The sequence below is a fragment of the Oreochromis aureus genome, linkage group 15 (genome assembly GCF_013358895.1).
Source record: "Oreochromis aureus strain Israel breed Guangdong linkage group 15, ZZ_aureus, whole genome shotgun sequence".
Classification (NCBI taxonomy): Eukaryota; Metazoa; Chordata; class Actinopteri; order Cichliformes; family Cichlidae; genus Oreochromis; species Oreochromis aureus.
Genome location: NC_052956.1, coordinates 15,749,895 through 15,772,160, shown reverse-complemented (window position 1 = coordinate 15,772,160; position 22,266 = coordinate 15,749,895). Strand labels below are relative to the sequence as shown.

At 37.9% G+C, this 22,266-nt stretch overlaps 1 protein-coding gene across 7 annotated transcripts in view; it reads left to right on the top strand.

Annotated features, from left to right (window-relative positions):
* ptprk (protein tyrosine phosphatase receptor type K) overlaps window positions 1-22,266 on the top strand; it is a 104,242-nt gene that overhangs the window by 64,300 nt on the left and 17,676 nt on the right. For 5 of the 7 annotated variants that reach the window (XM_039598749.1, XM_039598753.1, XM_039598751.1 and 2 more), the window contains 11 exons: window positions 8,465-8,647; window positions 9,444-9,563; window positions 9,845-9,954; window positions 10,067-10,268; window positions 10,379-10,484; window positions 10,625-10,697; window positions 10,919-11,041; window positions 11,383-11,457; window positions 11,644-11,680; window positions 17,392-17,527; window positions 20,494-20,523. In XM_039598749.1, the coding sequence (XP_039454683.1) occupies window positions 8,465-8,647; window positions 9,444-9,563; window positions 9,845-9,954; window positions 10,067-10,268; window positions 10,379-10,484; window positions 10,625-10,697; window positions 10,919-11,041; window positions 11,383-11,457; window positions 11,644-11,680; window positions 17,392-17,527; window positions 20,494-20,523 (1,195 nt within the window). The remainder of the gene's footprint in view (window positions 1-8,464; window positions 8,648-9,443; window positions 9,564-9,844; window positions 9,955-10,066; window positions 10,269-10,378; window positions 10,485-10,624; window positions 10,698-10,918; window positions 11,042-11,382; window positions 11,458-11,643; window positions 11,681-17,391; window positions 17,528-20,493; window positions 20,524-22,266) is intronic. The other 2 variants (XM_039598755.1, XM_039598754.1) reach the window with 1 other exon arrangement.

The following is a 22,266-nucleotide window of genomic DNA, read 5'->3' as shown; positions in this document are numbered from 1 at the left end:
GAAGAAAGGAGGGGAGAGCCTGAGTCAGTTCTTGGTTGCTCAGTGATCTGCGCAAAAGAGTGATTATAATACTGGAGGCTCTCTGCACTTTCTATCACTTTTTATCCTGTTTTTTCTATACTTCTGTCACCTCATTCCTGCTTTCTCTCTGCTACTCTTCCTCTTTCATATCTCCCTTTGTGCGCTTTCTTTCTGCTTCGTTCTTTTTCACTGCCTTTCCCCCCTTTTCTCCCTGCTTCTCTCTCCCCATCTTTCGCTCTCTGTGGATCAATAGACGGAGGGCAGAAACACTGTCTGACATTTGTAGAAATAAACGACTGAAATATAAACACAGCTAGCCTGAGGGAGAGAGACGGAGCAAGAGCGAGAGAGAGGGTTGATATGAGAGAGAAAGAGACAGAAATAAAAGCAATGAGCTTGAATGAGAAACAGAATAAGGGAGCGATGGAGAGATGATGAAAAACAATAAGGCTGGGAAAGAAAGAGAAGAGAGAATGAGAGTGGGGCGAGAGAGTGCAAGAGGCGAGAGAATGATGAAACTGGAGAATAAAAATGAAAGAGAGATGAAAACTCATAACCACAGGGTCTGACTGATGTATGCCAACCTCTGTGTGTGTGTGTGTGTGTGTGTGTGTGTGTGTGTGTGTGTGTGTGTGTGTGTGTGTGTGTGTGTGTTTAACAATGAATGAATCTGCACGTATGTGGTGTCTGTTTATTGACAGAGAGGAAGTCATAGACTTGTTCAGGCGACTCATGTATTGAACAGTTTCCTGTTTGACAGGAAGAGGAAATTAATCTTCTTCTCCTCATTCATGCTGGAACACACTGCTGGTAAAGACGTAAAGTCATTGTAATCCACGTAATATGATGATAACAGGCCAAATCTAGAAAATACGATTATGAATTTAGAGACTAAAAAGAAAAAAAAATTAATCCTGTATATCTGATTGATGATTTTCTGTATTCCTGACTAGAAAATTGTAGTGTATTATGATGTTTGGTATTAAGGCATTAATATTTTATGATTTTTAGAAGGACTTCCTGGCATGTAGTTATTCATCAAATGCATTTCAGACAGTAGCAGTGCAGCAAATGTCCTTATGAACAATAATTCCTCAGATCAATTAGATTAGTTGGATGAAACAGAGATCTAATACTGAAGATCTGTACCTTTTCATTGAACAGGGAACTAAAAGATGAGCCACTTTTGTTTGCTGATAGGTAGATTACCTTTGGACAGATGCATACAGGCTGTTCTCATGTGTTTTCAGCTTTTAAGCTTAGCTAGCATGCTTCTGACTGGTATTTCATATTTACTGTGCATGTGACATTTTCTGTACACCGAATAATCCCAACAGAAAGCCTTGTAAACAACTACGTTTTTAACAGATTTGTAAAGAAGTCCACAGAATCAGCTAAATGAAGTTTTAAATGAGTGAGAGACTGATCCAAAGCCTAGTTGCCACAGACTGAAAGGCTCTGTGTGGAACAACTAACAAATTATCTGCTACCAAAGACTGTGAGCAGCAGTGTGTTTAATAAGAAGCTGAAATAAAAAAAAATCTGCAGCTTGTCCATTTATGTTCCATATGTAAGTACAAGAATTTTAAAATGAATCTAAAATCTACTGGGAACCAATGTGGAAATTATAAAATAAGTAATTTGATCTCACCTAGTAGAATGAGTTAGTAGTCTGGCAATGGCTTTTTGTATAGCTTGGAGGTGTGTAAGAGATTATTTATCTAAGCCAGTAAATAGAGCATTACGGCAATCTAGGCACGCTGAGACAAATGCATGAACAATTTTCCCCAGTTCAGCTGGGAAACTAAAGCTGGCAATTTAGAAATGTTCCTTTAATGAAAGAAACAGGGACATGAAAAAGACTTTTTATGAGAGCCAAAGCATAGAGTGGAATCTGATATTAAGAAAGACATTAGGCGAGTACTTTCAGTGTCAAGGCCAGCGAAGAGGTCAAATTCCTGTGTTACAATTATAAAGAAAAGTAATGTGGTTCTGCACAAAAACAAAATATTACTTTTGTCACCGTATAAATTGAGGTTTGACAAAAGTCAGCTCGCTAATATACAGTCAAATAAATTCATTCCTTAGTCTTTTATGACTAGTTTATGCCTTCTGTTACAAGTTGCAGGTCTTACTTAATACAAAATGGTGTTATTTTGTAAATTAAAGTCTATTTTAGAGTAAAAAAGACAAGAGTAGGATATGATTTAGAGCATGGCAAGTCAAATAGTACCAGCACACACTGTCCTTACGTAGATCACTCAAAAAAACAAAATAAAATGGTGACATTCAAAATATCTATGTTACAATTTTCTAACTGGCTTTCTGATCCAACCTGTCCTGGCAAATGGCTGCCCCTACCTGATCCTGGTTCTGCCAGGTTTTCTTTCCCACTGCAGTCTATCTTCAATCACACCATATCATCTGATTGTTTGGGTTCTCTCTATTATTGTAGGGGGTCTACCTTACCGTATGAAGCGCCATGAGGTGACTGTTGTTGTGATTTGGCACTATATAAATAAAATCGAATTGAATTGAAAATTAATGGTTGTCCACAAAGCAGTGAGGTCACAGTCGCACCTTTTATATACAGTGTATGATTTGGCACCGTTCCTTATATTTTGAGTAATATGCGGATGTTTTTAGTTAAATCTCCCTACCTGTTCCCTTTGTGTTTCCAGCGTAACTGAGATTATCCACACACACATGCAAATGCGCACACACCCTTGGAGTTGGATTGTGTGTGTTTGTGTTTGTTGTTAGAGTGAGGCACACACACAGGCACGGGGTAGGAATGTTATTTAAATGGTAATGACTCCTTTGCTTTTTCTGTTTGGTTAGGTTTGTCTGATCCCACCACCTGTAGTTTACTGAATATTTAGTTTAATACAATATAATGAAGACATGCACACACACACACACAAATATATGTGCACAAGCATCAGGCATCAGCCCAAGCGTGCCACCACATGAAACACTGTTTAATTAAAAAACCAATATAGTTAATAAAAAACTGAGCAGACATCACACACACTGCTGAGCAATTGATATGATAACAGGAAGGATTTCATCTCCTCCTCTCCTCTCTTCTTTTGTCCTCACGTCTCTTTTCATCTCTTCCTTTTACATTTTTTCTCCTCTGTGTCCGCTTCTTTCTCACGCTCTCTCTGTCTCTCTTCTCCAACTCTTCTCGATTTTTCTTCTGTGGTGATGTATTGCTCTTGTCTGAAGGGTGAAATATAATCAACTTGAAGTGAAGGGTTAGTGAGTGTGTGTCGTGCGTGCATGCGTGCGTGTGTGTGTGTGTGACAGAAGAAGGTGATGAAGTAGCTTTTAATCCAAATCCTGAATTTTCTGCTGAAAACCTCTTGGTCATGGGAGGTTAGACACACACACACATACACACACAAATCATAGTTGCTGAGGCTTGAGCACACACACAGTTCAAGAGAGTCACAGTATTTCTCATATGTTGCACAAGCTCAGCATCACTTGGATTTATGGAAGAATAGAATCACAAAACACATTTCCAGACACACAAACACAGATGTTGCAGGGAATCACACACAATATGTCATATGTACTTCTTTTTATATGTGAACATGCACACACACAGACACACACACCAGCAGTACAACACTTTTAAGTGTCAGTCTCTTGAAAGAGCAGCCAACAGATTTGGCAACAGAGCGTGTTTTGCTGTGCATGTCAGTTTTACAGTAATGTTCTGTCTGTGTGGGTCCACATTCGTGTGGCAAATGGGATTTTTTTTTTTAATCTAACGGAGGGTCTCTTATTTGCAGGGGTCAGTTTTTCATGGATAGATTTCAGCTGTATTGCGTACAAACGGCTTTGCAACCGCCATGAGATTCTGTAGTTCCTAAACCAAAAATGTCACATGCTCAGAAGAGATTTTTTAAATTTAATTTGGATTTTAAACTGAAATTAATAATAAAAAAAACAACATGTTCTGTGCGCTGTGGCAAAACAGTAAAAATATGAGCTAAAACACTGCATGAAAGTCGATTTTATTCAATTTTTGACATTTTGTTGCAATAACGTGACACTTTAAAATACACTGCTTTTTAAAGTGTACTGTCATCATCTTTATTTTGTATGAGTGAATATGATTGCACTCTTGATAAGCAGGTCTGGTGAATTAAATTAAACTTTTAGCATATGCTCATGCTCATGCAGTGCATCTGCAATTAACCAGAATCACTGCTCCTTTATGATCACCTAAACTGTGCAGGTTTAAGGGCACTCCTCCTGTAGTGTTGGCCAGATTGTAGTGCAACCAAACAAGGTCAATGTCAAGGTCACATTTGTGACCCATATGGATCGTGAGACGGAGGAGCTACTACATCACTGATGTTCTGGTTGCTGTTTCTGTGAAACCATTTCTGTGAAAAGTATAAAACCAACTAATTGCCTATTAATTAATCCTACAAGTTGGATGGCCTCATTTCCATGAGCGTGTGCTTTGTAGTTTGATCTGAGTCAATTCTACACCACACTAATGTTCGAACAGTTTAAAAGCCAAAAGGTGAAAGTACTAAGAGGTGTTATTGGTATTAGTAATGTTGAGTTTTATGGATAATAAGAAGAATAGAGAACAGAGCCAACTTTACCCTTTAAAAGACATTTGTGGACTCCTCCCTCTTTGCTTCACGTTTATATTTGAATTGCTTTTGATTTAACTCATGCATGTCTTTTTAATCATCAGACACGAGCTGGATTTCCATTTATTTTTCTCAGCTTCATAATTTGAAACAACTCGCACGGCACTGTATGGATCGTGTTTTTTGGACTTAATTGCTGCTTTCATAATTAGCCTCTCAAAATCCATGTAGCTTCCAAGTGCAAATTGAAAACATGTTGGAGGGCAAATTTGAACCTTTTAAGTACTTAAATGTGGCCTAGAAAGAGAAGCACACATGCAGAGAGAAATTAGAGTTAGAGACAGAATAAATGGATGGAGTTTCATTTGTCTTACTTATGACAGTGGAAGGATTACCAGGAACTAATTGGACAGATTAACTTGGATTTAGCTGCATCTCCTGTCAACCTTTTCTTTTCTAGCCCCTCCTCTCCTCTCCTCTTTCCTCTCCTCTCCTCTTTTCTTCTGCTTTTTCTTCAGCTTCATCTCCTCTCACAATGGTTTTATGGCTGTGTTTGTTGGCTCTTCTTAACACCTCGTGTTGAGGGACATGGTTTGGTTGCCTTTAGCATAGTTCTGTTTCATTTAGTTTCATTTCCTTTGCTTTTGTTTTCCATTTTTTAATTCCAACCTCTGGATTCTGCTGATATGAAGCTTTCTGTCGTTGGTGTTATTGTTAGTGTTTATTGGTATTGTTGTTGTTTTCAAAGCTGCATCTGTAGAGAACAAAGCCTTTTAGTTCCAACATGAATCCAGCCGTTTGTCTGTCTACCAAAAGGGGGGGAAAGGGACAAGGCAGCCTCTGTGGTTTGCCATTGGACCTGGTCCCGCTTGACTCTGGCTGTATTCCAGACGAGTTATCGTCGTTCCCCGTTCCACCTCTGTTTCTCTCTTTCTGTCTCTTGTCCCTGTTTCCCTTTTCTCTCTCTGCTACCTATATCTGTTCCCCGCTTTCTTCAAACCCAGTTTCATTTTTGTCCATATATTGCTCTGTTCTGCCACTATTCTTTTTTATCTTTTTTCTTCATTTCTCTCTTTCTTTCCCTACCTGCTTCCACTATAAATACAGATAAGCAGCAATACAATATAAGTCAATAGGGTAATGGGTTTTCAAAAAAGTCATGGTGCGTGTGGGTGTTAAAGACACATAAATTTGTTTACACATTCACATTGTGGGGAACCACCTCCCATTTGGGGACACGAAGTCCCAGTATAATAAATCTTGAAATTATAGGGCCTAATGTTAGGGTTGGGTAACTGGTTATGATGGTAGGTTAGGGCAAGTCTCCAGGAAATGAATGTAATGCCCCCTGAAGTGATGGAAATATGACACTGTATGCATGTGTGTTTGTGTGACAGGCAGTCATATATTTTGTTTTAATTCCACGTGGAAGACTGTCTTACTGTGAAGCAGTGTTAGCATCAAGAGACCCTGAAATCAATGTAATTTATTACACTGCCCTAACTGTGAGTATGTGTGTGTGTGTGTATGCACCTGTGTGTCATAATAGCTTGTTTTATAGTGAGGATCACAACTATCGATTTGAACAGGGAGAGAGACACAGAGAAGAGAATGAGACAAGTGAGGAAGACAGCGAAACAAAGCGAGAGACAGGCAGAGAAACCAGTGGTCTCTGTCTTGCTCTATTTAAATGTCAACCATCCAATAACAGGTTGAAGCAAAAATGAAATGCTCTGACCCCTCAGCTATTAACACACACGCTGTTCAGCAATAATATTTTCTCAGCAGACAATTACCTGCGCAGCCTTTCTTCCCCTGTGTCTTCTTCTATTCCTCATTTTCTGTCCATCTGTTTGTCACATTATTAGTGACACATTTATGTTTAGAGGATTACGCAGACATTAGCATGGCTGCATTTTGTGTTGTTGAGTGTATGTAAGAGTTGTGTGTTTGTCCTTGACAATGAATTGTTATTATGAGAAGTTTTACTGAGATGAACACACACACACACGAACACACACCTATAAATGCTCTGCCCAGATTTAATCTTGATTCAGTCACAATCTAAAGTGTGGGTGTGTGGGTGTGTATCTTTGCAATGAAGTGTGTGAGAGTGTGTGTGTGTGTGTGTGTGTGTGTGTGTGTGTAGGTGCCTGTGAGCTTCCGTGCATGTGTGTGTGTGAGTGACAGGCAGATAATGGGTTGTCAGAAGAAGCGACAAGTTTGTGTCCTTGTGTAGTCTCCTCTGAAAGAGGAAGACCCAGGGAAAAACACAGAGCAAGACAAGGAGGGGTTGGGGAGAGACGTGCGTCTCTATTTAAGGTGAGCTGTTTTTATTAAAAAATCCTGGAAGGACATAAGGAATCAGGTGGGTTACAGCTAGACCGGATAAAAGAGCAATAAAACGTCAACAGGTGATAGGCTTATCAACGTGAATTCAATTTATGACGAAGAACAAAGAACAAAGCTTTTCATTAAGTTTGTCTTAGTTTCCCAGTAATGTATTTCAGTCTGGTGATGTCAAAGACCGATGCATCCAATCAATATCAGAGTTAATCAAGGCATTTCTTAAGTATTGGAAGTACTGAGCCTGATTAGAAAGATAATTTTGATTATAACATCGAGAACTTTTTAAACTGATTAAAATATCCAGAACAGAAAGTCCCTGAATTTACCAAATTAATCAAAAATAGCAAGATACTTGAAGAGTGTTGCAACGTGGAAGTGTACTGTATTTCACCACCTTTCTCGTGTGGTTGACCCATTAGGATTAAAAGTCTATTTATATAATAAATTATTAGTAATAAAAAAATTATTAGTGACATATTATTAGTGATTTAGATCTATGTCAATGTGCCCGAGGATACACCAAGCTGCTAGCTATATTGTGCTTCATTTCAAACATATTTATCATGCTTTACTCTGGAAGATGGTATTTCAATACTGTTACATCCTCTGGAATCTGCCTTGACTGATGGATATCTTCTCTAGTTAGAAAAGTAGCTCCTGTATCAAGAGAAATAACTCTTTGACAGCAATTGGTGGCGCTTAAAGATATTACCTTTCTTCTGTTTTCCAAAAGAAAGCAATATCTTGTGGATTGATAGCCACATAGCTTGAATGCTATTTCTTGTATCTGAGGTAGGCTTTTGAGGTGAATGCAGCAGAAAGCAGGTAGAAATATATGTATTTAAATGTACTCCCTGGCATATAGTGGACTCACAGGCAGGACTCTTGCACGCAGAATGTAGAGGAGGAATAGCACAGCCTTGTGATTATAGTCTCTTCTGTGAATGTGTGTGTGTGTGAGTGGGTGTGTGTGGGTGTGTGTCTAGGCACTGTGGGATTATTGATCCAGCTAAATGAGCCAGTTAAGGTAATTAAAGCCCTGGGCAGCGAGGAGGGAAAGTTGATTATATTGACAATAACAGTCTGAATACACATAAAAGACAGAAAAAAAAAGTTGTGTCCTTATGGAAGCTATTGCTTTTGAGAAATAGTTGAATGACAAGGGTGGAGAGGAAATAGGTATTTGTAAAGTCCAGTGAGGAAAAATGTTGACACAGAGCTCTTGGTCATTTTGGCAACATAGTTACTTCATGGAAATTCAGTAGTTCAAAAGCTTCCTCAAATGTTAATTACTTAAAGCATAATAGTTTTTTTTTTTTGTCCTACCTGTAGATGCAATTAGAGTGTTGCAGTGTTGGAAAAAATATAGAGTTGCAACTTCTAAAATTAGCAGTTCAATATGTCACTATATTATCAACATGTTTAAGGATACACAAATCAGATATAACCTTCTTTCTTCTCTTATTTTGTAGAACCCATGCGAACTCCTAAGAGGTTGAAGATTGCTGAGACCAGGTCGCGTTTGATCGCAGTGGACTGGGAATCGCTGGGTTACAACATCACCCGCTGTCACACCTTTAACGTTACCATCTGTTACCATTACATGACTGCCAACGATCGTAGCAAAGCTGACTGTTTGGACATGGACCCTAAAGGTACTACTTACTTTTCTTCCTACCTTAAAGGTGCTACTGTACTGTGCTACTGACACTGATGCAGGGTTTGAAGTGGTGGTGTTTTCTAGTGTTATATTGCTTTTTATTCATTGGTGACATGGGTAAAGAAGTACAAAAAGACTTGATAAAGTAACAGCCCTAAAAGTGCTGAAATTTAGTATAATAAAAAGGTGTCTGCCTTCAGCGAGATTTCAAATTTGAGTGGATCATTTATTCACAGTGAGCTTGACACTAGTATTGACAACCACTTCATTTTGAAGCCAGCCATAATATCAGAAGCACTGATGTTCAAGAATATTGGAACGGACATAGGTTGTAGGAACAGTAGTTGGAATCATTCCCTGAAAAACGAATAATTAATTATTGGTTGAAGTCATGTCTCTCATACACTCAGTTTGACCTGCTCAGCTATTGATCCGTTAGTCAATAAATGTAGTAGCTGACTGACAAAAATGTGATAGCCAATATTTACATAATCAATTACATATTTAGGTTCAAGACAGATGACAACAGCTCTCTTGTTCCTTCGTTTGAAATATGAGGCTTTACAGTGAAAGCAAACAAGTGGTAAACTGCCTTTAGCTCTCACATTATTAGTCACACCTAACAATACATTTAGAAACACTTTAAGTTCTGATTCTGCATTACATAGACCATTATAAAACCAGCAGCAGATTAATGAGTGAGAAAAATTGGTTTTGATCCTAAATACATAGCAAATGTTATGAAATTTTACTCTGCAGTGTGTTTATGTTTACCCCATTTTTGTTCTCAGCACCACGCCACCTGGTGGGGAACCTGCCGCCCTACACCAACGTCAGCCTGAAAATGATTCTCACTAATCCGGAGGGACGGAAAGAGAGTGATGAGACCATCATACAAACCGATGAAGATGGTACGATACACATATCACACCTTCTTTTTTTATTCTCTTCCCCAATTCAAAAGTTTTTATCTATGTTTATGTATTTTTTTTATATAGCAAACTTTTCAATAAGGGATGGAGTTTTGTATAAAGGGTGTTTTGAATATCTGTAACTCGTTTCCGCATGTGTTGAGAAAGTCACTGCTGCCTGTTCTCAATCTGTGTATTTCTATTTAGCAGTTGGTTTCTCATTTGCAGAACATTATACTGTTGATTTTATTAGAACTGCATGAATTTATGTGTGTTAACAGTTCCTGGTCCAGTTCCCAGTCAGTCGCTTAAAGCTACTCCATCTGAAGAAACAATAAGTCTTTCCTGGAAGGAACCAACTGAACCCAATGGAGTCATTATACAGTATGAGGTACTATCATTAGCAGCTGTTGTAGTAGCCAAACTTAACACAGCAATCCTTTGGAAAAATGTAAAAAAAAATAAAATAAAAAAATGGTTTCTCTGTCTCTACTCCAACTCAGATCAGCTACAGTGGCGTGCATTCGTTTGACCCTTCGGTGCCTCTGCAACGACCAGGGCTCACAGTGTCACTGCCTTCAAACGCCTCCCATCACATGTTTTCTCAGCTCCACCCAGGTGTCACATACCAACTGTCTATACGAGCATCAACCTCTAAAGGGTTTGGTCCTGCAACCACGCTCAATGTGACAACTAATATTTCAGGTGGAAAAATACATTTTAATATGTGCTGTTGACTCAAAGATTTTTTAATATCACACTTAGACAGCAAGAGGTTAGAGATACGCTTATGCAGCCTCGTATTCTCTCTTCAGCTCCGACAATAGACGAGTACGATGGTCAAGAGGCCTTCCTGAATGAAACTGCAACAACTATCACTGTCCTGCTCAAACCTGCCCAGGCTAAGGGAGCACCCATAAGGTACAGCGCTTCTGTTATCTGTTAAACTGGATAGATCACATGACACAATCAGTCCAAGGCTTTTCACTCATCATGTGTGTGTTAGTGAAATAATAACAACTCATATTACATCTGTACTCATATTGTCTCTATGTCTACAGTGCGTACCAGATTGTGGTGGAAGAAGTGAATCCTCAGCGGACACGCCGCCAGGCTTCGTCTGACTGTTATCAGGTGATAATTAATCCTTTTTATATATGTTTGAAAACCCATGCCCCTTTTACAGCTTTTCTTATAAGCGTAAATGGTTATTCATTGTTAAAAGTTGAATAAAAAATAACAATAAATTTCCATTAATGGGCTTTGTTGACTCTTGGATTGCTGCTATTAAAAGCACTCTTTTTATTTACATTTAATTGAAGTTACATTTATAGACGTATTTTCGTCTTCTCCAGGTCCCAGTTTCTTACCACAGTGCATCTAGCGGTGGATCCCCTTATTATTATGCTGCCCAGCTGTCCCCCAGCAACCTGCCTGAACCACTTCCCTTTACTGTGGGAGACAACAAGACGTATCAGGCAAGTCTTTTATCTGAACAAAACTGTATGTATGTAATGCCTTGAAAAGATGTGTTTATCAAATAGAAATCTAGTTTGAATTCTGAAATACAGAAGTAAATGGCAGCACAACACATTCACTGGAACCAGAAGGCAGTTGTTGTTATGCAGGAGGTTTTATTTTAAAAACGATACGACTTAAAGTTCATAGAAATTGTATGCAATACTTTTTAAAGGCTGCATAATTTGAATGTTTACATATCAATATCCTTCTCAGCCAAGTGTAAAAGTAAAATTGCTTGTTGAAAATCTGTAAATGCATCGTAGATATGGGTGAACTGATCCCTCTTTTTTTTCCTCAGGGTTTCTGGAATCCACCCCTGGCTCCAAGGAAGAACTACAACATTTATCTTCAAGCTGTCAGCAGTACAGAGAGGGTAGGCTGTGTATTACATTTTTTTGAATAAGGTTCAAAAAGGCACACAAATGACTTACATTATGTTACAGCTTCTGTACACTCATTATGTACAGTATTTAATAATAAACGCTTAGAGCAATAGCATGGTTCGTGCTGTAGTGTGTTGAGTGGGACTAAGGTTTCTTCCTTCTGTCTTTCTCCACAGGAAACAAAGACACAGTGTCTGAGGCTGGCAGCTAAACGTAAGAACCCATTTGACCTTAACAGTATCTTAATTTAACTATTAGGAACAGCTTCAATGCTAAAAATATTTCCAAAATATTTTGTCAAAAAGAGAAAAAAAAATCCTGCAACTCCTGTGCAGCCAGTGAGAAGAAAGCTGGCCTAAAAAGAGGGTGGTCTTTAAGGAATAGGAGCTTCAGATCTACTTAGCTGATGTCATCGCATCAGAATAGTTCATACTGCAGTGTAAGAACAGACGAACTAAGGGGATGTGCCAAGTCCCAGCATATGTGGAATATTTGGATTTCGAACAATGTAATGTTGGTGTAGTAGAGTCCAAGAGTAAAGTGTTGGAGTGTAATAGGTCCCCTTTAAGGGTTTGGCATAAATCTAAGGGGAATGCAGCTCTTGCTCTATCCTCCTCCCACTAGACAAGCACGGGCCCATTCACATACTTCTGTTTTAAAGTGAGTCATTGCTGACTTTGGAATTCACATGGAATTAAAATCCCACTTTCCCAGCTGAAAATCCTCACATGAATCCAACAAAGCTCTTATTCCCATGACATAGTTTTTTTGTTTTTTAAACTACTCTGATCTGATCTAAAGGGACCAGCTGTGAATGGCCAAAGTCTCTTGTTACAAGCCAGCCTTTATAAAGAGTGAAATCAGAGTGGAGGGGAGGTGCACGAATTTATTTCCCACAATATGCTAAAAGGTTTATAAGCATTTCTTTGGTCCAATGACACCAAAAACATTTTGCTTGCTCCAACTTTAATCAGTTTATTATTGTGTTTTTCCTCTGGTCTGCCCTTTATTCCCATGGAGGTTTGTCAAAAGGAAATTGTTTCTGGTTTACGAGCATTACAGAAAACAGTATTGCGCTTGTGCATGGCGTCGAAAGAAATGTGTGTTGGTGCGCACTGAGTCTAAATGTCAGGTTTTTAGCAGGTTTTTGCCATGTTAATAGATTATCAGATGGTTTTAAACGGTGTGGAGTTAATCCCCGGGCACTACACACATAAGCGCATACGCACAAAAATGCACACACACTGTTTTGAGGAAAGATTTTTAGAAATGCGGCTGATGGATCAGAGTTTATCTGTGTGGAGCAGGAACAAGGATAAACACATTATATTTTGAATGAAACTGACATCCTCACACTGTTGTGTAACCAGTAGAGTTGAGCTTCAAATGACTGCCCAGGCATTTCAGTGTTTATTCGACTTGTAATGTAGAACTACAAGGTAAAAAGAGGTGGAAAATTTAAATGAATACAAAATGTTCCCACTTTTGCTAAAACTATAACTGCCCTGTAATTATTTCACTTTTTTTTCCTTTTTTTCTCTGCACCTGGTTTTTTCTTGTTTTTATGACAACACAAATGTAGTGATACAGCAATTTTAAGAGGAAATAATTATTAGTTCACTAATCTTCTTTTTATTGCTTTATTAAAGATTAAAGCAGAACATAATTCCTTAAAGCATGGCAGAAACTTAGTAGTATTATTATTGTGTAGTTAAGGTGACGCTCTCAAGCAATTACAAGCTTCATTAATCTCCATAAATTATTCTAGCGTTTTTGTTATTTTGGTGTACTTTTTAATATCAGTATGAAAACTTGTGATAAGTAGAAGGTGTACGTCAGGTATCGCAGAACACTCTTATAAGATAAATAGAATCAGTTCATGAATTAAGTCCTTGTTCTTGCACTATGTGCATTATTGTAGCAAGAAAGCGAGGTGGAGTGTAATGCTTTTCTGAACTTCTCTTCTTTGACCTTCAAGTGCAGACAGCTCATAAAGCTACACAATAAAAGTGACATCATTTTGAGGACAATCAGCCTTAATGATCGTAGAATGAATCATCATTGCTGGTTAAGTTAAGTTGATTAAGTATTTATATGTGGAGCCATTGAGGGAGGGCATTCCAAACTAGCTCAGACTTTAAATTCTGTGGTGTGTGGTGCTTTTCCAAGTGTCAGGTTTATTAAAATTGGATTCCTTTGCAGTAAAATAAAACATGCCTCCTCATCAAGAAAGCCCTACAGATGATACAAGTTCACTTTTGTTCTCCTTAGGTCAAAGAGTACAGGGTGAGAAAGTTGTCTCATAGGTGGGATGTTTACGCACTAAAATAGGCAAAAATGTGTGAAATCACTAACTCTGCAGGGTCATATACTTCAAGAATTGCTGGTGGTTGTAGTTTCTTGAACAGGTGGTCACTCTGCCCAAAAGCTGCTAAAACAAAATGACACTGTCTTTCTAGCCTGGGGAGGTCTGAGTGAAGCTGAAAGACTTTAGAGGGGATTTCAGATTTTTATAATAAGAGAGACCAACACACTAATGGACCGGGAGGTCAGACCACTGTGTCTTCTTTACTCTCTCCGTCTCTCTGCATGTGTGTTTATGTGCATTCAACCATGCATCCGGGAGGGAGGATTAAGTGATGGTGGTCATAGTAGGTCATCTGGGGTATTGTGTATTGTCATTCCTGCCGCAGGGCGTTTTGTGCGCCTGTGTGCAGGCAAGTTGTGAGTGTTAGTGTACTGACCTGAATCATTTTTACACACATTAAGAGCTTCCGCAGACATTATGAGGTCAGGCTGAGAACCCTTAAAGGATTATTGTTGTTGTTTTGGTGTGTCTTGTTTGGACATATTTTATCTGTGTGATCTTCTAATAGTCTCTTGGTTGGATAGTTATATGAAGTGAGACGTTCCATGTGGAAGTCATCTAAAATAAAGTTTGGCCTTCCTACATCAGCAGTAAGATGATGAACAGCTTTAGTAGCTACTGCCATTGCGACTCAGCAGTGCCCTTTATTTGCCGGTATAGAAATGCAAAAAAAAAGAAAAATCACAAAATTAGAAAAAAAGACAATATTATTTCCTTATGCCAAGATGTGGTTAAGCTATATAAACAACATAAAACTTTACAGTTAGTGTTCTGCATAATCGGTTTAAGCATTTGCTGTTTTCAAATATCTTGATTTTTACTTTTTACCATAAATAAACCTGGTAAGTATTGGCTGTATAGTAAAAGCTTGATTTATCTCATCCCTCTGCCCAGACAGAGAGCTGAGATAGAGGTATGCTGTTTCTCTGTTTGTTTGTTCATCTGTCAGCAAAATTACATAAAAACTACTAGTCCAAATTTCATAAAACATGACAGAGAGATGGCACATGGATGAAGGAAGAATCCATTAAGTTTTGGTGCAGGTCTGGATTGCTTTTTTTGACAATTGTGAGGGAGGGAGGGCGTTGGCCTTGGCTCTTCTAGTCTCTCTGTGTGATAGAGCTCTGCTGCCCAGGCCCAAAAACTATTAAAATCACATTAGTGAGCAACAATGATCCTTCACTGCTTTGGGTACTGTATTTTATTTGGGGTTGATCACACAAACACCATCCTGATGCTGTAAATACTCACTGAAGCACCAAATAGGTATTTATCCACCACTGAAAATAGACCTCAAAATAGACCCCTATTTACTTTAGGTTGAGTGGTATTAGGAATTAATTGGTTTGGTGCTAAGACTGATGTGAGGCTGTGGAAGTCAAGGCATTGCTGAAATGTTTTATTCTTGTGTGTTATTTTTATTATGTTGATAATAGAAGTGGATTGTTGTTTGATGGATGTATTGCATTATGTAGAATTTTGTGCATATGTCACTGAGTTGGATTATTTGGATTATCATAAGACACGATAATGTTCTTACGCTGCAATTTGAACTGTTCTGATGACATCAACTAAGTAGAGCTTGGGAGCCTGAAAACAGATGCTCTCTGTCTTTCTGTTGACTTTCTGTCCATGATCAACAGCATTTAAGCTCTGCAGCCTACACTCCGCTTGAAACATCACTGGTGAATTATTTTCCAAAACAGACGAAATCAGGGAGTTCAGTCAATTCTCTGAAGTCATCAGAAGCAGAAATGAGTTCGGCTACAAGCAATATATGGTGACATTGGTGCAGAAACATTGGACAGCTACAGTTAAATTGCATTTTAAAAGCATTTTCTAAAGAGACCGTGATGCCAAAGAGGCAGCAGAGAAGACACATAGACATTCAGTTGGTTATTTTCATTACTATAGTGTACATTTATGTGGATGTTTATTTTGAATGTTTGAATGTTGCTGCTGGGAGTCAGCGTAATGATTTAGTTCGGTGTAGTACATTTACCATCATGTATAATGCAACTAAATAAATGAGAAGCCGATGTCTGTGTAAGCTGAGTGCTTTTAGCTCAGTTGACCCAGCTATAGAAGCTGGTACAGGCCAGGGATAGACATTGTCAGCTTCCACTGATTCTCTACCACTGCTTTTTTACAGGATTGTATTTTTAAGTTCAACAAGAAATGCATCTCTTTTTATAGCCTTTTTTTTTGGTCTCGAATCAATATTAAAACACCTGCTCTAAAAATGTTCAGATACAGTTCAAGCTGTAGAAGCAATCTTTTTGTTTCATTATTACATAGCAACCATATTAATGAAGAAATTTCTGTTGATTTAAGTACTTAAATATGCAACCCAGATTACCCCCAAAATGAAATATTTGACTATATTTATAGTTCGAATGACAGTTGCCATGGCATTTGTGCTAGCAGCTGTTTAACTTTTCTTTACAAGGCATATTTAGATGCTTGATATTTGCCTGAACTTTAGCACAGGGATAATTGAACCTTGGTAATTAATCACCTAGATTTTGTGTGATGTGAAGGCAGCCTAAGAGAAAAACAACCATATTTCCTTAGATGGTATACTTGTCTAGCCTGAGGTGACGTGGGCTTTTTAAAATATGCCTTACAGTCAGTGCAACAGAGTAGTAAGTTTAGAGATGTGACTAGGTTTGAAAAAGCTGTATATTCTTGGAAATCTGATCATTTTGTTTAGGCTAGTTAATTCTTCAGAATGCTGTTTTGAAAACAAAAAGGAGCTTTAAAACACTTTTTACAAGAGTCCGAATGATATAGCGTTCTGAAGAACAATACTGGCTTATATTAGGTTTCCCTGGTATTTGGTATGTGTAGTTATTTATATGTTCTTACTAAGATAACAAGTTGTTACTAAGATAATCTTGATTTGCTTGCCAACAGGGAAGTTTAAAAGAGCCCTCTGGTGGGTAAAATATGCAACATCGACACTCATAACATAGGAGTCATGGGCGCTTTTCTCCTCTCTTCTTTATTTTTTACCCCTGAGTCGTAAAAAGCTGATGGGGTATTGTCATCACACCACCAGGTGGTTGGATGGTCAGCATGGACAGCCACGATGTAGGAGCTTCAAAGTGACACCATAGGTGTATCTGCTAAAAATCTCCAAAGAGTTTGAATATTTTGAACATTTTTGTTTTTAAAACTTTTACTTAGGGGGAAACTACACATTTTTTTAAACATATGTACCCCGGTCTCTAGGAAGAATATCAACTGGTCAGGAGCTGGTTAGCTAATAAACAGTTAAAAATAAACATACTTTTAACCTCTACTCTCCAGTAAACTCTAAAACTCTCTTTACATATCTTTGCAATTTAAATTTTCCTTTCTTTGCTAAATTTCGAGGTCTTATTTATTTTTTTCTCCTACAATTTGAAAAACTCAGTTTTCCTTGAAACCTCGAAACAGAAGTGCACAAATAATCCCAAGTGTGTTCTTACAGGACAGTGATTTTAATGCTTTTTACCTTTAGTAGTTACTGTGTTCCCACCTTGTTGATGTCTTTTGTCATCATCTTTCTTAGGTGCCACAGAGGAACCAGAAGTCATTCCTGACCCTGCTAAGCAGACGGATCGGGTGGTGAAAATTGCTGGAATTAGTGCTGGTGTTCTCGTTTTCATACTGCTGGTGCTGGTAGCCATTCTGCTGGTTAAGAAGAGGTGAGTGACGGCTGCAAACAATACTCACTAAAGCAGCTCAATGAAGATTATTAAAGAGGGTAAATATTTACAAGACCAATATTGAATGCACACACCAACTTGCATGCAGCTGCAAGAACGTGCACACACATACACACACAAATATGCTCTTAGTTCATTCTCTTGTTGTGTGTTGGTCCAGTAGTAGTACCATCTTCCATCCATCCACCATAAATGTTGATCTCCCCTCAGAACCAGTTCAATGGCTTCCTGAAGTTTAATTTCCCACCAAATGGCTAAAGGCTTGTGAAACACACCCCCCCCCCAAATGTTTTATGTTTAAAATATGCTGCCTTAGTTTTTGATGATCTGGTACAAGAAATGTCAGAGCTGAATGTATTCTGTTCTTGCACATTACAGCTGTTTGCTCAAGTGAAAGTAGGAAAAGGTAGAGTGAAAGAAAATGTCAATCAAAAGATTTTAAGTAAATAGAAAATGCAAGTATGCACCTGCTTTGTCATAACCGCTTAAACGAACTCATCAAAATCTTCAAAACAGTATCATGTTTGTCAGTTTAGAAGCAGCAAAGCTGAGGTCCGTTCTGCACAAAGGTGGAGATTTTGGTGAAGTAGACTGAAGAAAAGATGCTTGCTGAAATGGTTTTGTGCATTTATAGTTGTGCTGTTATTTTTTTAAAGGGAAATGTAAACAGATTCATGCATTATCTAACCTTTTACTTGTACAGCACAATAGCTCTGATAAGAATCAGAGACCAGAGACGTGTCGGTGTAGCAGTTTGACCTCTATTGTTAACTTGGTGCAGAGCTCCACTATGTGGTGGATAGTCACAGTTACAGCCTGAGCATGCTTTACAATAGGTACATCTTTACGGTAGATGAAGACAGAAGTTAGAATAAAGCTCTGATAGATTTTGTAGAAAATCGTATTCATGGAATATGCATGTATAGCTGCCTTGCGTTTATGAAATATCATTGTTTTATTCCCACTTTTCCACATTCACTATGAGTAAAACATATGTACATGTATATAACAACATCAGTATTGCTGCAGTCATATTATAATCTCAAGACATTTTTGAAAACTAGTAAAATATGACGATAATCAGAACCTTAATGAAATAAATGAATCCCTGAATATGATTTTTACCATTTCAATAACAGCGTTGGAAAGTTGGAAAAGCAGTGAGAAGAAACAGCGTTTTAATATAACCTTCTTAGTCTTGGATCCACTCTGAAGCTCCATTAGGCTAAATTTTGTTTGACTACTTTTGGGAGAATGTGTGCTCATGTGTATGTGTTTGCATCTGCATTTATAATTTATGTAAATGCGCCAGCATGCATGTAATAATTAATATATTTTTTTTCTGTGATTTTAACCTTTTACTTAGAATAGTTGAGGGAGTGCACACTCGAAAAAGAATAATTAGAAATAATTAAGAATAATTAATTTCCACTAACAGAAAACCTGAAAATTCGGTAAAACTATTCACATAAATCGTTTGGCTTGCCTATTAGTTACTGTGACTCATCATCAATTTAAGAAAACGTCTCAGGAGATTTTGCTTTCCTCTGAAAAAATTGAAGGACTGCATCTTGGCACAAGCCTTAAGAGAGCAACCAGGAAGAGTCTCTCAGTTGCAACCAATCATAATTGCACTCAGCAAATCAAAAACAATTACAGACATTAAATCACAGCCAGTAATGATCTCTCATCATCAGAGAACTTTGCTCTTGTGGCTCCTGACCTCCATATTTTCCTTCTAATTTGCGTAATGAATTAATGCGAGCCAGCGTCCATGCTGCAGCTTTAGTGTGAAAGTGCAATTGAAAGTGATGATCAGAGGAGTTGAGCTTAAAGTGTAGGGTAGATGGTCCATTTGAAATGTGTTTTGCAGAAGCTACTACCACTGTGTTTTGCAGGGTGTTTATTTTTGTCACATCTAACAGTATTTGAAACACTGTGTGCACTCAGGGGCTTGATTGCTGTTACTCATTTAACTTTTTTCATCCCTTGAGTATTGGATTGGATTTATGTGCTATTGTTGGGGCTTTGAAGCTAAAGTGAAGTTATGCCTTTCAAATAAATATGCTTGATAGTATAAAATAAGGCTGTTTATACAAGGAGTGCAAGAGGTCCTGTATGTTTTAGCAGCTTGAATCACAACACAAAGACAGCACACTGAGGTCCCATTTACAACACACACAAATAATTTGTGGCAACAACTTAAAGTGACATGTTCATTCTGGTATTTGTACACACATTTCTACTGGAAGTTTGACGAGTTATGCATCATTAGTGCTGTAGATTTTTGTGATTTTTTTTTTTTTAATTTAATAGTTTTCTCGTCCATAAAGGTTTCTGGGGAGATCAATCTTCATTGTCATTAAACCTTTACGACTTTGAACAATAATACTGCATCTTTAAAATAGTGGGACATGATGACATTGCAGTGACATCATGCTTGCTTTACAGGAAGCGAGCTGCCTGGTTTTACAGATTGGATAGCTTTGTGTTAGTTTTCACCGAGTATTTTGTAGGAGTGCGTAAAAAAAGATCATTGGCTGATTAGTGTTAAATCTCTAATTGGGCCATTGGGTTAGAGTAAAAAGTAAAGTTTTAAAATACTGCATGAATATTTGTAAATGGCACAAAAAATTTTAAAAAAAAAAGAGAAAAGAAAGGCTGCATGTTGATAGGTTGATATTGGTGAGTTGTTATTCAAGTTTCATAGCTTGTTTTGTACTATTTATTTAGCGTTACCCTTTGGTTCTTACTTCTTTTTTTTTCTTAGTAAGAATTAGGTACTCTAGCTAATATGGCACCCCTTGCATGACCCTCAAGTTTTAGCAATCAAAGGGTGTTTTCTTCTGTTTTTGTTGTTACTGGTTGAGACAGGACAGTTTTGTCCTAATTTGCATATTCCCTTGTGTCTCACTCTTTGCTTTCTGATTGGCTCACAACCCCAGGAGGACCTACTATTCATACTCTTATTACCTGTAAGTAAACAACCAATCAACAACCAGCTCATCCAGCTGCTGTTATCTTATTGGGCGAATTATTAGTGGCTAGTTGTTGTTATTTTTAAAGATGCAGTATACTTTTTTCAAGACAAAACACATTTTCAGCTCTGACCAACCAGCCAAAGTCATCCTCATTGACGCCTCACCAGGGAGGGGGTCAGTTCACTTTCATGTCAATCTGTTCAGGATTTCAATTAATTCCTTCTTGTTTAAATGATTTTGATATTTTTAAAATATCAAAAATGTCTTTCTTGTTTTTTTAACCAAGAGAATGTTGATGATTTCCTGCCTAAAACATCCAAGCAATGAATGAGTGCAAGAATTTATTTGAAGGACTGAACTGAGAGTGAATTGATCTCAGCCCTGGTGTTCTCTACATGCTCCAAAGTTGCTCTGAAGCAGGCTTAAGAAGGCCAAAGTTGGCCATAAACCAGACCCAAGCAGGCCAGAGTGGGACGGCACAGGCCTGAGCGTGTTATTTGAAAAAAGAATGCTGCACTTGTGACTTGTAGCTCTTTGTGTGCATGTAGTCATGTGATCATCCATCCGCCCATCAAGTCACAGGTATCATGGTAAAGCTCTGCTACGAATGTTCAGTGTCTCTCTCTGTCTCGTCAGTGGATCTGAACTAGTTGGTTTCCTATTTGGGATACGTGGTCTATGATTTTGTGGGTTGTTCCTATGATGGTTTTTTCTTCTTTTTTGGTTTACGTCTTTCTCTACCCAGGCCATTACGGGCTCTGACCAAGATGGATCATGAATCAGTTATTTGTACAGCCTCAGATATTTTAATTTACACTCATTGCTTCTTTTTATTCACAATCGCCAGACAAAAAATCAAGATGTGCTGAGCATCAATGCAGGAGTGTACCTTAACATTCCCGTGGAGTAGGTTAATGAAACATTTCTTTCTAAACTAGGACGACTGCTTTGCTGAATTTTTTTGAACTTCCTACAACCACTGCTTTTTACTGTTTACCATTAAGTAGCAGTTTTCTAATATTACATCTATTAAAACATATTATCAGGAACAAGATTTTGGTTCTACAGTGTCTCCTTTTTTCCTAACATAGCTAGTCTAAGCCATCCATTTATTCCAGTTAGGAAGTTAGACGTGTTCCTCATCAGTGAAGACATTCTGCCTGGTGTCTTTGAATTCATTTGCAATTTTAGTAATTAGGAGTGTTCATTAGATATTCATGCATTTTTATGAATTCATACAGAACTTCAAATTAATTCACAGTTCAAGTATGAAAATCAGAAAATAACGACAATGTTAAAAAGAAAAAGTAGTTCAGTAGAGATCCATTCTAGGTCCGGTCTCAGCTTCACCTTTCTTTTTCTTTCTCACTCTCCTTCCTTCTTATATATACAACATATTGAGAAAGTACTCAGCATGTGGTGGTTTATATAGTATGCAAATATTATAATTCAATGACAAACACACACACACAAGTAGCTACATTTGGTCAATAGTTCAGTTTGTTTCTACTGAGTGTGTGTGTGTGTGATCTCAGAGGTGGAGATGGTGTAAGTTGGGGTCAAGAGGTAAAATATGCACAATAAACAGCATGCTTTCTATCAGTCAGAGCTGTACATTGCATCAGTTTGACAGCAATCAAAAACTGATTGGTAGCCAAAAAAATGCACAAGATGTTATCGCCCTGCCTACAGGCTCTCTGTGTTTCAGCTGCAGAGATTTTCTTGTATACTGCACAG